Here is a 17874-nt window from a genome sequence, read left to right as displayed (position 1 = left end):
CTTCTTTGCCACCAGGGATGCAGGGGAGGAGCTCTTTTCCCCACCTCTCTCAGTTTTAGGGGGGAAATGTACATGTTTAGGGCTGCTTAAAAATGAGTGCCAAAATTCACCCTGCTGTTGAGCCATCTCCAGCACAGGGCTCTGGCTGCAGGCCCTGGCACAAACCTGCCCTGCCCAGCACCAAATGCCCTTTGAGTAATCAACTCAGGAGCACCAGCACTGGAGACTGCAGGGAAAGTGCAGGATTTGTGACATCCAGAAAGTTTCAGACACCCAGACCCAAGTGCCCTGAGCAACTGTTTCCAGCCACTTGGGAGCTCAGACTGACACCAACACCTGGAGCACAACTGCTCCCCATGACCAGCATTGCTTTGTGCTTCATCCCCACCATGCCAGAAAATAAAAGCTGGGGCCTGTAACTGTATTGAGTGGGATTCACCAGATTTCACAGTTTTTTCAGAACCTAAAAGATCATGTAATAAGTCCTGCCCTTTCTGCCTTCAGCACACTCCGTGCTTATGGTTTCTCAAATGCTTCAATCAATTTATATGGACATTAGGGGGGCCCTACAATCCTTTTCTCCCTCATGCCTGTTTTAATACATCTGCCTCTTCCCAACCACAGATACAGATAAAAAATTCATCCAGAAAAAAAAGAGCAGTCTGTCTTTGGTGGGATCATCTCCCCCAGCTGGCTCTCAGAAGCGCTCTGCCAGCTCCAGTGGTGGCAGTCTGGGCAGCAAAGGGAGATCACTCAGTGCTGAAACTCAGCTGAATCACAAAGTCGTCACACCAATCCTATTGCTCTGACATATAATTTCTCAGTTGCTCCTCCCATAACCCCCATAAAAAATTCAACAGGCTTTGGCAGCACCCCCAATCCTGCCTCGATCTGCTGCTGTCCCAGTCTTGTCTAGCTCTGTTGAATTCCAAGATCTTCCCAACATGACAAAATCTCAGGGTCTCAGCCAGTTGTCCCCAGATTGTGGCTGGGGGAATGGCTTGCCTTACAAAGGAGCCATCCTGCAAAGACCCATCCTACTGCTTGGCAGCAAACCTACCCCCATCTGCAAGCCCTGCAAAATTGAGAAACCCTCACTCCCCTTTCCAAATAAACATCTTGGATTCAAGATCCAGCTGGCCTGTGTGATCTCAGAGCCTTCTCCCTGCAGGGGTGAAACACAGCCAGCCTCTTCCACCCTTGCTCCCACTACAGGCTGAGCAGCCTTTCCCCTGCCCAAAGACCTCCACTCCACACCCACCAGGCTGAGTCCTGCCATGGGAAGCCCTGAGCTCTAAACAACAGCCTCTTTAGCTTCCCACCCCCCCCCGATTTCTAGTTTCTGCTCTGGAGGGACCCTGGCATGAGGATCTGAAAGCATAAACAGGTTTTATGGGGAGCTCAGATACCTCTGAGGGGCACAGCAGCAGCCACGTGTACCCACGTCCTGGTCATGAGACCACTGGCAATGACCTACAGCCACGTGTCCCATCAGAGTCTCATTTGGTGAGCCAAAGACAAGGGGTGAGCTGCACAAGGCACCTCTCCAGACTCAGGCAGCAGTAGAAAGAAAACCCTCCTTTGATTTAAAGGCCATGATTTTATTTTTTTTCCTCCCAACCGATCTAGTTAAACTTCCAACCGCTCAAGGCTATTTTAATTTGTACTGGTAAGTTAAATCAACACAAACAAGGACAGAACAGGTTTATATGCACGTCTATTACTGGCCTGCACCAACTAAAGTGCAGCTCCATTTCTCCAGGCAGCTTTTTTTTTTCTCTAATAAAGATAAGGGGGACGTTTTTGTGCACCTCCAACTGACAAATGGAGCCTGAAAGTGAATTGGGAGTCAAAGCCTTGAGGAAAGTCAAGGTGACTTATGCACCAATAGGCTGGATTCAAAGAGCTTTGCAAAAATGCAGATCAACTAACAAGATTTATAAAACTCGTTAGGGGCTTAGAGGTCGCTTAATTCTCAAAGGTGCCAAGGAAAGTGCCTGACTCGCAGAAGGATGGATGGGGCTTACAGAGGTGGCTATCTCAACCTTTCAGTTGCTTCAAGAAAAGCGGGTTCAATTTCTCTTGGAAATGAGGTTTTGACATGCCAAAATGTTTACTGTGAGCCTTGGCTCCTCCATCATTTACTTTAAAGAAAAAGAAACCAAGTCCTGTTGCTGCAGACAACTGTTAGAAACATCTACTGAAAGCCACAGCAGAATCTGCTGCTTCAGCTCACCAGCGCCAGACACCACCCAGAGGAGTATGAGACCAGATTCAGCACACAAGCTGGAAAAAACAGAAGCAGGGAAAAGACTTCGCTCTTCTACAGCTCCCCAGAGCCTGGCACTTTGCAGGCTGGAAGCAGCCTGTCAGCACCTGTGGGCAGCCAAGGAAAGGTACAGCGAGTCCATCCACCCCAGTGACCACGACCACAGTCTGCTGAGCACCAAGCACCCTCCATTGCCTTCCTGTTGGATTTTTTCTCTTACCGATTTTTTTTTTTTTTTTTTTTTTTTGGTGAGGTGGTTGTTGAGAATCTGAAAGCCCGGATTATAATCTTTATGAATCCCATAGTTAGATCGCGCTGAACAGCAGCCCAGCAATACCAGATGTTCAAACAAAGCTGCCAACCGACAGCTGTCTGCAGCTTGCAGCGTGTTTTTACTTTAAAATGCAAAATGATACCAATCTATATTAAAAGAGAGACGTTCAGAGCCTTGCGATAGCAGCTGAAGCCGCGGATATTGCTCTTTCACGCAGGGTGTGGCAGCAGAAGGAAATATCTCAAAAACTACTGCTTAAGCCACCCTCCCAGCCCCCCCAAATCCTGGCCCCTTTCCTAATGGGAAAGAGACTCACGTTACTGCCTGAGTGCCGTGAATGTACCAGTGCGTGTCCAAACAAGCCAGCAAAAAGAAAAATGCAGCATGAACAAACAGTGTCTAACGAAGGATGCCAGAACGAATCTGGGTGCTGCCCACATCTGGCTCTCAGCGGCATGGGGAGGACAAAGTGACACATGGGGGGATGGAGGGAACCAGTCCTGGGGTGGAGGGTGCAGTGCAGCCCATCCTGTACCAGTGACCAAAGTGGGACAGGAAATGTCCCTTCTGGCAGCACAGCATTGCCAGTGGAAGGGTGGGATGGAGGGGCATCTTCCCCTGCCCCAGCCCTGTCTGCCCAGTGTCTCACCTCAGGTTGTCCCACATCCCTCTAAAACACACAGGGATGCTCTGGTCCCACTGGAGAAACTCTGCCTGAGTCTCCTTGATGTGAAGCAGGTTTTCAACTTGCACTGCTTTGTACCTTTATTTCTTAGGCTGGCTAGGATCAGCACAAAGCCCTACACCCTGCAACCTTTTCTGCACACCAGCAGCTGGAGAAGGCAAGAAGTGGAGCTCAGCCTTGCTCTTCATTATCTCTCCCTCTGGAAATGCAAGCCACCCAAAATCACCACATTTTGGGGATGGCAAGTCCCGAATACAGTAGGCATGGCACAATACTCCTGGCTTGCAGGAATTGTGCAAAAAGCGTTCTGACTTACTCGAACGTGACGTCCCAAATTCCCCACCAGCCGCGATCACAGGAAATCTTTGGGACCTGTCCCAGGCCTGCCTCATTGTGCTCTGAGCAGCAACAGCATGAATGAATCATGCTCCACAACGTGACACCCAGCTCCCAGCAACGTATTCGGGACCAAAATATTTACGTTGCAAATGAGTAAGAATAGGACCAGATCCCCTCCCCAGCCTGGTGACATAAAAAGGCCAACCTGGTCTTGCATTGAGTAAGTGGGTGGCAGAAGTATAGGAAAACAGGAGGCAGAGATCAGTCCCATGTCTTACAGCCTGGATGTGCCCAGCAATGCTGAATCAGAGCCCTTCCCAGTTACAGCAAAACTCCAAAGTGGCAAGCACTGAGACTACAAACCCTGTGGTACCACGCTCCCTCTGGGTGACAAGTAAAGGAGCATGCTGGGACCTGTAGTTTCCAGCCAGCCAGCAGCAAAATGCCATCCCCCAGTAAACACATCTCAAAGTGATGCAAGGTCCCCAAACTCCTGGCAAGGTGCCAGCATTGGCTTCCTGTTGGCAGGCACTTGGCCAATTCCCATGTGTTGCACTAGCCCCCTTTCAAGGAGAAGCCAAGAGCCCACACCCCACAAATCCCCTTGCTGCTGACCTGCCCTTTCTGAAGCGACGTGTCTGCATGGACTGCAGGATGCTCCCAGAGCTCTGGTGCAGCCCTGGCCTGCAGGAGATGTCAGCCCTGCTCCTGCCTTGCTGTTGAACCCCTCCAAATTTGCTCCATGGCACTGCAATGCCAACCCCAGAGCAGGACCCTCCATCCAGTGCTGGTCAAACTTCAGCTACATAAAGCCCAACAATGCATCCCTTGAGGGGTCCCATAAAGATGCCACTGAAGCAATCAGAGTCTTGGGCAGCAAAAAGCAACACACTGGTGTGGTGTTTTCAGTTAGAACAGAACAAGCAGGCAAAGCACCACCAAATCATCATGCTAGGGTGGCAGCCACCTTCCCACAGGATCCCAGATGGGTACACAGCCACCCCGGGAGTGCTGTCACCCTGTACTCCAGCAAGAGCAAACTATACATCACATCCTGGGGAATGCAGCACCCCTCTCCTTGCCCGCTCACCCTCCCTGCTGCGGAGGAAATTGTGCGCCCGGCTGATGTCAGGAGGCATCACTTCACACAAAGGCCAGGCTTCCTGGCGGGGAAGGGGTGGGGGAGTGGGGAGGAAGGGGAAGAGGAGCCTGGGGCAAAGGCAAACAACATCTACAGCTCCTTGTGCGTGCAAAAGGGGCAGCAGCAGGGGACAGCATGGCCCCTTCTACTTCAATTGCCCTTGCACCCGGGAGAGAGAGGCAACATCGTATTTCCTAGTGCCCTCCACAGGAGCCACAGCACGGCCCTGCCCTGAACCCTGCACAGCCCTTTAAGAATGCACTGAAAAGAAGGGACTCAAGTTTATTTTAATTTTCTCCTGCAAATAAATCACTTCCATTTTCTACATGCTAGGCTGTGGCTGTTGCCAACCAGGGGACACAGCTCCCCGCTTAGCACCCAACAAGGAGAAAAACAATTCTATGACAAGCTCTAACATCAGCACCCTCAAAATCAGCACAAGCATGCACCCCACCTATCTCCTGCTTATGGGTGGCTAAATACTCATGGTACCCATTAACTGATAAATACAGATAAAAATAACATATTAAGGACCAAAGACAAGAGTAATCAGCAGCCCTCATTTCCCAAACTCCTCTCCCCATTACGCTCCCCAAAGCCGAGCACCTTTCAAAACATGGCCTATCACAGTACCCACAGCATCAATATGACCTCCTGCTTCAGCATCTCCTCTCCTCCTCTCCCTCCTGCAGTCCCAGCTCACCCCCAGCCACTGAAAGAGGCTGGTGGCCAGCACCAGACTACATTGCTTTTGTCTCCAACTCAGCTACTCTCTCAAGGACAGGAGCACTCTGGACCAGCTGCACAGGGACCAGTGAAGAGGGCCCAGCCGTAGGGGACCTGCAGGATGCGGTCGATGTTGATTGAAAAGGGAAATCACTGTTATTGCAGAGGGCAGCCAGAGAAGGTGGATTTTGGATGTGGGCACCACCAGAGAATAACTGTAAAGAAGCAAAACCCTGCTGCTCTCCTTCAACGTGCTGACTTGTGCTCCTAGGAGAAGGCCTGTCATTGGTTTTTAATCTCACCCGATTACGGACCAGCCTTTGACATTATTGATCTCAGGCCCCAGAAGTATAATTTATCTTCTGGGTTTGACTCGACCATCAGAGCTCGACAGCTCAGACCCCAGTCAGCTCCATCCTCCCAGGGAGCCAGGGCGACTGCTCTGCACCACTCCAGTCCTGCTGATTCACGTGAGCCATATTTGATGCTCAGTTTCCGTCCTCATGTAAGGTGTCCTTCACTCTCTGCCTACCTGGCATTTCATTTTCTGACTCAAAAATCCAGCTCCTCAGGTCTCTGGCAAACCAGTACTGCTTCCTCAAGCCTGGCAGTCCAAGGTGCCTCTAGTGTGCCCCGCTTCCCCTTCCCCCTTTCAGTTTCATTATCCTCTTTCAAAGAGGATGCGGCGGAGACACAAATGTTATGGGATGTACTGAGAACTGCACAGGGACTGAGGGAGCAGTGCCAGCAGTCAGTGTACAACCAGAGAAGCCATTTCTAGCTGTGACCCACTGCCATTTTCTAGAGCAGAAAGGACCAACAACTGTAGCTCCTGGTGAGATTGTACCCACAGAAAAACCAGGTAACTATTGTAGCTTTGTGGTGGCTTCCCCTTACCTGCCAGCCAGCACAGCTGCCACAGGGCCAGCTCGTGACTTTTGCTTGACCTTCAAAACGTCAATGCCTGCTTCCTCCACCAGACCCAGAAGAGATGGGCTGACAGGCTCCCTTTCCCCTGGATACCTCCATCCCCCACCAAACTGACAGACGCTCCCAGCCTCCACTGTTTGGGAAGCACAAGGTTTTCCCCAAATGCCTTTGTCAACAGTTACTGGATGCAGCACGTACATGAAGGCTGTCTTTTCAGATGCCTCCCGTCTCTCTCTCCTGCAAAGCCAGGCCTTGTGTTTTGGGAAGGAGGAATATTTCCTGAGGAAGGCTCCAGTGGGCAGTTTTAATGGAGAGAGAGAGGAAGGTTTAGTTTTTGTTCTTCACCTTGTTATCATTTATCATATTGCTGAAAAGCACTTTGGTAAATGGAGATTAATACCATGCGCATTCATAGATTGTAGCAGGAACTAGTCATGGGGAGGACCAGGGAAGGAAATGTCTGGATGGGGGCAGCTAGCAGGGTCCATATCCTGCAAGGTACCACCACTGGCAAAGAAAGCTGCAGTCTCCAGGATTGCTTCCCCACAATGACAGGGACTTCCTGACTCCTAGCAGGTCTCCCCACCTCTGCTTACCTCTAAATTAGGGTAATACCCTGACTTCCCCATTCAGACTTTAGATTGTTGCAGAGATTAAAATGATGTTTATCTCCCCTGTTCTAAGTAGAAACCTATAAAATTCCTTAGCTGGAGGACAGGCCTTGGTTTTACCTGCTGGGCTTACATGCTCAGGAATTGCATTTGGAAAGGGGTGGTCTTCATACCAGGCACTACTTCCAGTTCCCTGCCCAGATGCCCTATTGTGCAGGATGCCAGTAGGCAGAGGCAGGAAAATAGCCCCCAGATGTGCTCTCATTCCCTTGATGGGGGCAGGCTCCGTCTTCACCCCCTACAATCAAACTACCTCTGACCAAAACAGAGCTCACAGGCCTCAGCCACTCAGTCACAACAGTGCAGCTGTGGCAGGAGAGCTGCAGTAATTCCCTCCTGGATCTGGCCACCCCCATCACTAAAGGGCTAGCACAATACCAGAGGGAAGGGGGAGCGCAGCACCCGCCCCCGCACTGTCCCCAAAGGGTCTGTGAGGGGGACAGAGACCTCGCAGCACATTTATTCCGCTCCATCCATTTGAGAGGCATGCTTCAAGGGGCTTTTTGCCGTCAGAGGCGGGTGCACCAGGACAGGAAAAGAACAAAGGGAGGCACCGGCACCCCCAGTCCTTTGTCTGAGCGCAGAGGAGTTCACCTGCAGGGAAAACCTGCTCCCACTGCAGAGGCAGCAGCACCACATGGATTCAGAGGGGGAGTGGGATGCGGCCCCCCCTTGCAGCAAGAGGATAATGAGCAGAAGGACGCAATCACATTACCGTCTCTCTCCCCTTGCCACACGCACAAGCCCATTACAGTGCACGCCACCCCCCCGAGTTACCAACAACCCAACAAACGCAACCAGCAATAAAAACCATTGCCACAGAAATATCAACCCACTCCCCGTGTGATTGATCTGTGTCTGCGTGTGGCCCAGCACCAAACCCTGCAGCTCGGCTCCACCGACCAGGATTGACTGGGAGGGAAGGGGGTGGGAGACTAGTTTCCAGGGGATGGGGTTTTAAAGCCACACAATAACTGGCTCAAATGAGGGTTTGGATTAAGCTGTTGTACGGCAAGGGAAAACACTGCCTCCATTAGGACATGCAGGATTTTCCTTCCCTTTCTCCAAAGCTACAGCTCCAGGATGAAGCTTCCAGGTCACCCAGGCAGGGAGAGGAGAACTGGGTGATGCCGAGCAAATGGGGAATCCTGAACAGGGAGAGATGGGTAGAGGGAAGAAAAAGCAGATCAGCCCTCCCGAAGCCCCAGATCATACAGTCGGCTGCTCTGACAATGTTTACTCATATTTCAGAGAGATACAGCCATCCGGAACATCACTCCCTGCCAACTGCCTCATCTGGAGCCATCCACAGCTCGGCTCTTCCCAGCCCACTCCAGAGACAGCACCCCCATCAAAGCATCCACACAGCAAGAAACTGAAAAAGGAAAGGTAGGGGGAAGAGAAGAAACAGAGAAATTAAATTAATTCATGTTTAGGGGGTTTTTTTAACAGTTCTGGTACATCATCTCAGCAAACAGATGACTTGGAGTGTGCTTGGAGTGCAACAGCACCGCTGCAGAGTGCAGGGCACTGCGCTGAGCTGGGAACTTCTGCTCATGTTACCATCACAAGAGAATCACAAGACAGAAGAGGGACAACCATGATGCCCTGGTGAGAACAGGCTGAAGCTATCCTTATCAGAAAGGACCCCGGACTGAGAACCTCCTCCCTGAGTTCATCTGGGGGACATATGTAAAAACTTTTGCGTGCATCCAGAGTCTCATGCCTGTGAATAACCACCCCTCCCTCCATATTAGGGACCAGACATCTCCTCCCGTTCCCAAGTATGCTGGATGTAGCTCTCCCAGGAAAAGGAGGGGTAGCTGCCTCTATCCTTCCGTGGAGGAAAGGGAAGGGCAGGACATCCCTGGTCCTGCAAATTTCACATCTCCCCACCAGTCCCCCAGCATCTTCCTCATCCTCTCTTCCTGCAAACAGAGGTTCATTGCAGAAAATTGGCTATCACTGCAAGCAAGCTCAGCAGCAATGAGTCCTCTGTGCCATCCCCCTTACTTCAATCCAACCAGCATCTCCTCAGCCTACAGGCTGCTGATAAATGCAAGAAGTTGACAAAGTCACCAGAACCTAGCCCAGATCCATAGCATTTTTTTTTTTTTAAGCAAAAAAGCCAGGCCAGACCAGATTCTGCCCTAGAGCCTTTGTAGCAAAGGAAAATCCTGCTCCAAGTGTTTATTTATAAATCCATACATACATGTACATTTGAATTCTGACAGAATTAATTCTGGCATCCAGCTAATTCAAAGCATTCCTCCCCCATCACACTACTGTTGCAGGCCAGCCCTGCACAGAAGCTGATTATAAAATGCTGCACTAGCCAGGCATTTCTGCAAAGGCTTGTGCTATTGAGCATTCAGTCTTTCCTTGCTTGGCTATTTCATTGTTTCGGTGTCGATCCCTCCTCTCTTGCCCTGTGTTTCCTGGTTACTTTTGTCCCTGCTCTGGAAGCACTGCTGCTCGCAGCCCCATTTCAGCGTCAGATTAAAAAAAAACCCAAAACAATTACATGAAATTAAAGAGAAGAAAAGAAGAAATTATCATCATGTACCAAGATTTCCAGTAAACAGATAGGTAACGAGCAAAAAATAGGCCAATATGCTGCAAGGCAAGCTGCAGACAGATCTGGGGACAGAAAACCCGCTGCCCACCTCCCAAGCGCAGCTAAGAAATCCCTGTGTGGTCACACGCTGTCCTCTGGAGCAGAGAGGAGAGAGGTCAGGGCAGCCAGCACTGTAAGAGCCTCTTTATTCTTGGGCAGTTGCACGAATCTGATCACTTGTGCCCTTTGTGAGACATGGAAATCTGCCTTCTCCTCCCACCCCCTTCGCCAGCCCCTCTTCTGCTCCTCCTGCTCAGATGGGGACAGAGACAACTCCTTGGCTCCAGAGGCAAAGACCAAAGCAGCAGAGAGGCTGTGGATGCCCCTCTGGCAGGACCAGGCCCAGATGAGCACACACGGGAGACCTTGAGAACAGCGCTTTGTTGGAGCAAGGGGAGGGGAGAAGAAGGGAAGGACAGTCCTGGGGCTTGCACATTCCTTGAAGGGCTCACCCAGACTCCCTTGTGTGAGGCACGAGGCTGAGGGGTGGAGACAAGTCCAGGGTGTCCCACTGCAGTTCATGCCTCTCCTACTTCTCCCTCTCCATCATGCTCATGGGCTTCAGGAGAATGGCACGCTGATCACCTCCGTGCCAGCAGACACATGATGCTCACATAAGTATCACATGATACATTTAGATTAAACAAGGGTCTGGGCTAAGTTCATTACACCCTCATCACCACACAAAGCTGGGCTTAGACCTCCTAGTTCAGAGACCAGACCACAACACCTCTGTCTCAGGGGCTCATTCAAAGTCACTGCTGAGGGAGGGCTTCAGGGTGGAAAGCTCTAGGTAGGCCAGGGCAGTCTGGTGAGCAGGGCTGTAAGCCTGGGCTACATGTTGTTGCTATTCCTTGCAAAGCAGTTCAAGCAGCTCGGGAACCTCAAGGAACCTTTCCTAGTCTCTCCTCTTTCCACCTCACTCTCCGACAGTTCCCATCCACACTGCATTGTCCCCTATAGGAAGAGAGCATTCTCCACAGCAGCCCCTGTCCTACTCCTTTACCAAGGCTGTCCCCTCCACACACGTCTCCTCCCTCCCACCCAAGCCACCAGGCTGCCCCCCAGCATTCTCCATCTCTGCTGTCACTTCTCGGATTGACTCTACACAAAAGACTTGCAGCTGCAGGTCTGGAGCAACCAGCCCCTGGCAACCTGACGGGTTAAGGGCACAGAAAATGTTCAAGCTTAGCAGGAAAGCAGCGGGGAAAAGCCCTTAATCCAAACCCTGTGGAGGCAGGAGACTGCTCCAGTTCAGCCAAAGATCTGGGACCGCCAGGATACCCACTGCTGCTTGGCCAGCAAACCCAGAGGGGTTTGCAGCAGAGTGGCTCAGCCCCCCAGACCTCTCTAGGGCAGCTCAGGCTGCTACGGCTTGAAATCTGCTGCCCCTGACAATACTGAGCAGCAAAGCCTGACAGATCCATGTGGTGAGTGGCACCGAGCTCGAAACCAGGCTAGGTGGGTGCTGGGATTTCTGCCACTGCCCAAGGCCCAAGAAGTCAGCGCTCATCATGGCAGCGTGACCAACTGACAGCATCCCAGGGCACAATGATCAGCCACGTTTAGGAGCACAGTACCATGTGCCTGGGCAGGAATTAGGGCATAAGCAAAGCCAGGGAAGGAAAGACCTGGGTTAGGCTGACCTAACCCTTGGGCTAGGCCGGCAGTTCAGCTCTGGGGTGCTGGTGGAAGTTCAGATGGCAGGCGCAGGGAGAAGCTGCACAACTCCTGCTTTGTAAGGCCTGCTCCGAAAGTTGTCTGGGGACTGGGTATGCTCAAAGAGTGCCACAGCAAACGCCTGCCAGGCACCAGCCACACCACCTACAGCCACGAGAGCTAAATTAGCACTCAAGCACTTGGGCACTTGTACTCACAATGCCTGCAGTGAGCTGCGTGCCGTGCTCCTCATAAACAAGTCATCTGGAAAATAAGTAAGCCTGTAAAAATCCAGTCCATCACAAGTTACCAAACCTGTTTCAGAGTAAAACAACCTAGAGCAGCTCATGCCAGAAGCCTGGCAGTGAAGCTGATACCAAGCTTCCCCACCAGTGGGACTCCCTTGGTCCCAGCAAAACATCCCTGGCACTGATGGCAGCATGGGGATGCCACGTGGGACTTTGTGGTGGCCAAAGCTGGCAAAGTATCATAGTTTCTTGTACAGACTTGAGATCCACCTCTTCCTGGGCTCCTACCAAGCGCTCACCTTTCCTCGTTCTCATAATTTAGAAAGCAGATGAGTTGGCCTTATGTGGGGTGCTGCCAAAGAAGAAAGTCCAAACCCACTGAACTGCACATGGAGCCAGCAGCCCCGGTCCCTGTTCCCCTGGATTTGCTGAACGTGCACTGCTCCATGGACAGTGCTGGATGCTGTTCCTGCACACCTCCAGGAGGATTCCCAATGTTTTCCTCCAGGTCTCAGCACCACAATGCATTTTCTCCCACTGTATGTTCAAAGCCACCAGAGATCTTCAGAATGTGAAGAGATTTCTAGGAAGCTAGGACAGGGAGAAATCGATCTCCTTCTCCCAAAACAAAACAGAAGCAGAGCCTCCCTACCCAAAACCTTTCCATCTCCTTCTCCCAAAACAAAACAGAAGCAGAGCCTCCCTACCCAAGACCTTTTCCACTGATGGCACTTCTAGCTGAGGACCGGCAGCTGGGAAACCTCTGAGCAAGCTCAGATGTACCTGGCCTCAATCAACCATGTCCCACACAAAGACAGGGCAACCATGGTAATACTCTGCAAGTGAGTCTCTTTCTCTGACTGCCAACTTCTAACCCATACTCAAATCCCAGCAATGTATTTTTCCCCTTTTTGGATGAAGAAAAAATAAAAAGCAACACATCAACCTCGCACTGGAGCAACTTTCTTTTTCAGCCTTAGAAGGAGGCTCCCCCATGCAGGCAGGAGGCATGTGGCTAGGGCAGCAAAGGCAAAGATGGAAGAAAAACTGTTTCATTTTGAGACCTTGAAACAAACAAAATGAGAAGAAACAAAAAAAAAAAAAAAAGAAAAAAAGAAAAAAGAAAATAAAAAGAAAAAAAGAAAAGAGGGTGCCTCGTTGGCTTTTCTTTCCCCCCCTTTCAAGCGCTACAAAAACAGGAAACAAAGGAGAAAACATCTCATGGGGGGAAGGGGAGGTAAGCGCTTTATACGCCCACGAAAGAAAGATTAACCACATATTTTATTTACTATTTGTATTACAGTTGCACCGTGGAGTTCAACTAATTCCGAGCCAGGGCTCTGCGGGTTTGTGCAGCGCCTAACGCTGAGAGGGGTCCTTCCCCCAAACCCACCAGGCACATATTCCACTTCAGGCAAACCCTGCACTGACACCCCCTTTCCTCTGGCAGACACCCACTTCCAGCCTCCTTCACCCAGCCAGAGCACTCCTGCCCCACCTTCCAGCTCAGCTGACAAAGTGCTGGTGCTGTCCCCAAGGAGTTTTGAGTCCCTTTTCCCCTTCAAATTGTTCTGTAACCAGGGATAAGGTGCCCTTCGAGGCAGGTTGGCAACACAGCCAGAGGAATAAATGCTAAAAAAGCAGAGTGTATGGGGAGCATGTTTGCAGGCTCCAGACCCTCCTCCGGACCATGGGGGACATCCCCTCCACAGCAAGTTGATGTTGCAACCCCCACACTTGCGAGTCCCCTGCACCAAGGTCAGGGCTCCGATCCTCCCAACTTTGACTCATTTCTCAATTAACGGCTTTCTGAACACAAGCCACACATGGAACAAACCTCTCACAATGGGGCCTCCCCCAGACCTCCCAAGCCCAGTGTTACTCATCTGCCCCCCAGTCCCAGTCCATCTTTTCTCGGGATGCTCCAAGTGCGGCTCACCGCCGCTGCAGGGTGAGCAAGCAGCCAGGAATCCCGGGCCCAGCTCCCGCAGGCGGGAAGCCGTCACCAGCTGAGCTCATGCACCCTAATTCGGGAGCCGACGAGGCGAGGCCACCTTCCTTGCTGGCTGGCAACCGACAGCTTTCAGCCGGAGACCTAGCCATGGCCATGGAGCAAGGGCTGGAAACCTGCTGGGTGCTTTTCCCAGGGTTTCATCCCTACTCCAGCCACTTTGTGGAAGAACTGATTCAACTCTAGGGAGGATCCTTTGGGCTCACCGTCTCCCAGCTTGGTGCTGTCCTTCACTGACCCAGACTCCGTGCACCCAACCGAGCCACGCGCCCAGTAGGAAGAGACAAGCTTATCATCACAGAGAAAGGAAATTAAGATAACGTGGCGATGGAGGTACCGAGGGATTTGGCCAAGGTCACAAAATAATTCCATGGCTCTACAATACAACCGTCTAACACTTTTGGTGTCTGGCCACATATCCTAAAATTTCAAGCCAGGGCCAAAATCCAGCCTAGGCAGTGGCAGATTTCTGCCAGGTCATTAGCAGTGTGCATCCGCAAGAAGCGGCGAACATCCAGCCATAACAACGGCAGCAACAACAAAAAAAACATGCAGCAAGAGTGGGAATAAATGAGATCAAAGTGTCCTGGAAAAGGACCTGGAAAAATAGTTTCGGTCCCTGGCTAAGGCTCCTGGGAGATGCACATGAGAACCCCATTCCAGCCCTGCACAGCCCTCCGGAGGTGGCTCCCCACCCTGGCAAAGGGAAACCAAAATGACTCCCTATAAATAGAAGCAGAAAAGCGCTTCTCCAAAAGACTGACTGGGTCTTTCCCCTTCCAGCGTGTGTGGTGGAGCTGCTGGCACCTCCGCGGAGGTCCCTGGTTTTCCCCCAGAAAACCTGGAGGGGAAAATAACCTTCCTGTGAGCTCAGGCTGGCTCCTCTCTACACAGAGCTGCACCCCCCCGCCCCACTCCCAGGCCTGGCCATCCAATTGGAAAGTAATTATACTGCAATTTTTATTTATGACTTCTTCGGTTTTTTTATTGCTAAATGGTGACTCATTTTGGCAACATTAAAATACACAGGAAATCATCCCCATTTTACAGTAATCACCATTCAATTCATTGTTAAATATTTATTCGGCAGACAAGCGCTGAGCCTCTTTCGAAGGGTCGGAGGGGAAGCGGAGGGGCAACTCTGAAAAGGGGGAAGGTGGTAGAAGGGTCATGGCAGGGCTGGCCGCAGGGCTGGTAAATGCCTGCCAGAACTGGAGGGTGGGGAGCCAGGGGTGAAAGCTCCTGCCAGATGGCCTGGCCAAGAGCAAAATACAGACCCACTTTCCCTCGAATCCAGCACAACAGCCCAAGCTGCTCTAGGGAGAGAGGCAGCCCTGTGCCCCCTAATAAAAAATCACATTATTTGGCCAAACCCCAAGACTGAATCCCCACCAGTGAGACGTCATGGGTCTCTGACACGTCATGGGTCTCTGACACGAAGCTCTTCCATTGCCGGGGGGAAGAGGATGGCGGCCACCAGCCCCAGTGGGAGGCAGTGGGAAGAGCAGGCAGTTTGACATTCACAGGCTTTACAATGGACAGGGTCTGCTCCTGCAGCTGCTTTGTCCTCCCAGGAAGCCCAATTTTGGGGTGACTCGACCTCAGCTGCAGACAGCTCTTCTGCCTTCCCCCAAACAGCTGCATAGCTCAGCACAAACCTGGCAGACGACCCCTCCAAATGCCCCTGGCCCAAGACTGCAAACCTTCCCTGCAGAGTACACACCCAAGGGACCGTAGGTCCCACAGCTCAACAGCTACAAAGGCCCCCCCAGCACAGACACCTTCCCTGGGGAGCTCCCCTGGCACCCACGGGCTCCGTCACTGCTTGGCTGGGAGGCCACCCAACATGTCTGCCACAGGGGGACCCCGGGCGGAAGGAGGAGCAGTGCCAGGATGGATTTTGTGTAGGTCCTACACAAACACAGGAGGACAGACATGGCAGGGAAGAGGGTGGCTGGGTGGTCCCCAGGCTGGGCAAACCCAAGTGTTGGTTGGACTCACCCGGATCTCATTGCGGCGGATCTCCACGTCGCAGACCGAGTGTCCCTGGTGGGCCCCGCTGTAGTAGCAGCAGAACTGGCAGACGGCCACCTGCTCGGCCTCGCAGTGGTATAGGCGGTAGGCGTTGTGCTGGGGGCAGCTCCAGGCCCGCACGTCCTCCGCCTCCACTAGGAGATGCCCCCGGGCCGTGGAGGGCTGCTGCAGGTGGGTCTGGACGTGGGACTGGCAGCACGGAGCCTCGCACCTCAAACAGATCTTCTGGGCCGGCAGCGGCGGGCCGCGGCGGCAGAAGACGCAGTGCAGGACTGAGGGGGGCTTCTCCAGGTTGAGGGAGTTGAACTTCTCCACGATGTTGGTGAGCTTCAGGTTCTTCTCCAGGTTGGGCTTCTGGTTGTAGGCCTGGTTGCACTCCGGGCACCGCACCAAGCCCGACTCCTTGGCCCACGCCTCCCCGATGCAGCCCCGGCAGAAGTTGTGCTTGCAGGGCAGCTGGACCGGCTCCACAAAGACATGCAGGCAAATGGGGCAGATGAGCTCCTCTTCGAAGCAGTTCTTCCAATTCTCGGCCATCTCTGCCGGCAGCTCTGTCGACGCTTCCCCCCAACCACTTCGGTCGCTCAGTGCGGTCTAGGGGCGGACGCCGGGGTCTGTCCTCCCTGAAAGGGGAAGGCTGATGGTGAACGGACAGGCTCCCCCCTCCCCGCAGCACACGCCATAAATAATAAACCGCAGCAGATTTTAAAATCGGGGATAAAATAAGCCACAGAGCAGCACTCTAGGAATATCCGGCAAGAAAACGCAACGTCCCCATCGCTTCGTTAAAAAACAACACAAATGGTCAAAAAAAATCCCAACATGATCCCGTTGGACTTACAGCCCAAAGTCCTAACTACCCCTAAAAGCCATTTGCTCCTTTTTACCCCAGAAGGTGAACTGAAACTTACCAAAGGTTGAAAAAAATCCATACAAAATCCAGCAGCAGAGTCCAAGTTCCATATAAAGCTCCTAAATTTAGCGCTCCGGATCAGATTTTTCTTTTCTTAGGTTTGCAACTGACATTCAATATTTTAAAGGGACTTTTGTCCCCCACCAAACCTGGCCAACAGCTGAGGGCAGCGACTCGCTCGGGCTTTTTTTTTTCCCTTCCCTGTATTTCTCCTCCCTCTCCCCCTGATGGGAGTTAGGAATCAGAGTCTTTTAAAGGAAACAGATCAAAGGGTTAAGATCCAAAACGGGAAAAGGAGGAAGATTGAAAAAATAATAATAATAGCGACGATGACGATGGCGGAAAAACGAATTCTCTCTGCGGCCCCCGAGATTTGCTTCTAAATCGGAGGAGCAGCAGGGAAAAAAAGGAAGAGGGGGGGGAAAAGACAAGACAGGAAAGAAAAAAAAAAAAAAAAGAGAAGAAAAAAAAGCTCTCTCGCCTGCTTCGAGATTGCGAGGTCTTGAATGGGAGAGCTCGGTCATTCAGAGCAAACGCCAGCCCAGAACAGCCCGCCCAGCTCCTCCAACGCTCCCGGAGAGGGATGGGAGAGAGGACGGGCTTTGCCACGGGGGGTTCTGAGCCCCGCGGACCCCAAATCAACCTGCTCTCACTTCCCACCAGGGGTGGGGGGAAAAAGGCGCCTGGAGGGTCCGTCCTAGCCCGCTCTCATGGCCGGCCCGGGGGTCGCAAACCCCCGATGGTAACAATGCTTCGGGGCGCACGGACGGCGCCCGAGCCGGCGGCGGAGCGCTGCCTTCCCCGGCGCGGCCCCGCCGGGAAGGGGCGAGGCGGCGGCGGGCAGCCGGGAGGAGCCGGCCGGAGCGAGCGGTTCCGGGAGAGCCGAGTCAGCTCTCAGCCATCTTGAGCTGCCCGGCTGAGAACAGAGACCGGGAGCGCGTTAAAAATAAAATTAAAAGATAAATAAATTAAAAAAAAAAAAAAAGGAAAGAGAAGAAAAAAGGGTATTTTAAAAAAGAAATTATAAATAAAGTCACCAGAACAACCCCGCTCCCGGGAGCCACCTCCTTCGCCTGCCCAGCGAGGCTCTGCGGAGGGGCTGCGGGGCCAGGCGAGCCCGAGCCGAGCCGCCCCGTCCCGGCGGGGCCGCTCAGCACAGCCCCCCGCGCCCGCCCCCGCCGCCTCCTCCAGCCATCTTGGGGTCGCCCTGGGCGCCGGAGCCCCACGCCCCGGCTTCCTCCCGCCGCCCCCGGGGAGGTGGCCGCGGCCGGGGGAGGGGGGGGAACGCGGAGCGAGGCGGGTGGAGGCGCGGAGCCCCGCAGCGGGAAGGGGAAGAGGGGGCGGCGCCTCGGGCTCA

General features: G+C 52.7%; 1 protein-coding gene across 1 annotated transcript in view; it reads right to left on the bottom strand.

The window, feature by feature from the left end:
* Positions 1-17329, bottom strand: part of TRIM8 (tripartite motif containing 8) — a 32915-nt gene extending 15586 nt beyond the window's left edge. The window contains exons 1-2 of the mRNA XM_009087225.4: positions 16516-17329; positions 15572-16227 (exon numbers count right to left, since the gene is read on the bottom strand). Of these exons, the coding sequence (XP_009085473.2) occupies positions 15572-16141 (570 nt within the window). The 5' untranslated portion in view covers positions 16142-16227; positions 16516-17329. The remainder of the gene's footprint in view (positions 1-15571; positions 16228-16515) is intronic.
* Between the last annotated feature and the right edge of the window lie 545 nt (positions 17330-17874).

The sequence above is a fragment of the Serinus canaria genome, chromosome 6 (genome assembly GCF_022539315.1).
Source record: "Serinus canaria isolate serCan28SL12 chromosome 6, serCan2020, whole genome shotgun sequence".
In the NCBI taxonomy this organism is placed as follows: domain Eukaryota; kingdom Metazoa; phylum Chordata; class Aves; order Passeriformes; family Fringillidae; genus Serinus; species Serinus canaria.
This window is presented reverse-complemented; position numbering and strand designations above follow the sequence as displayed.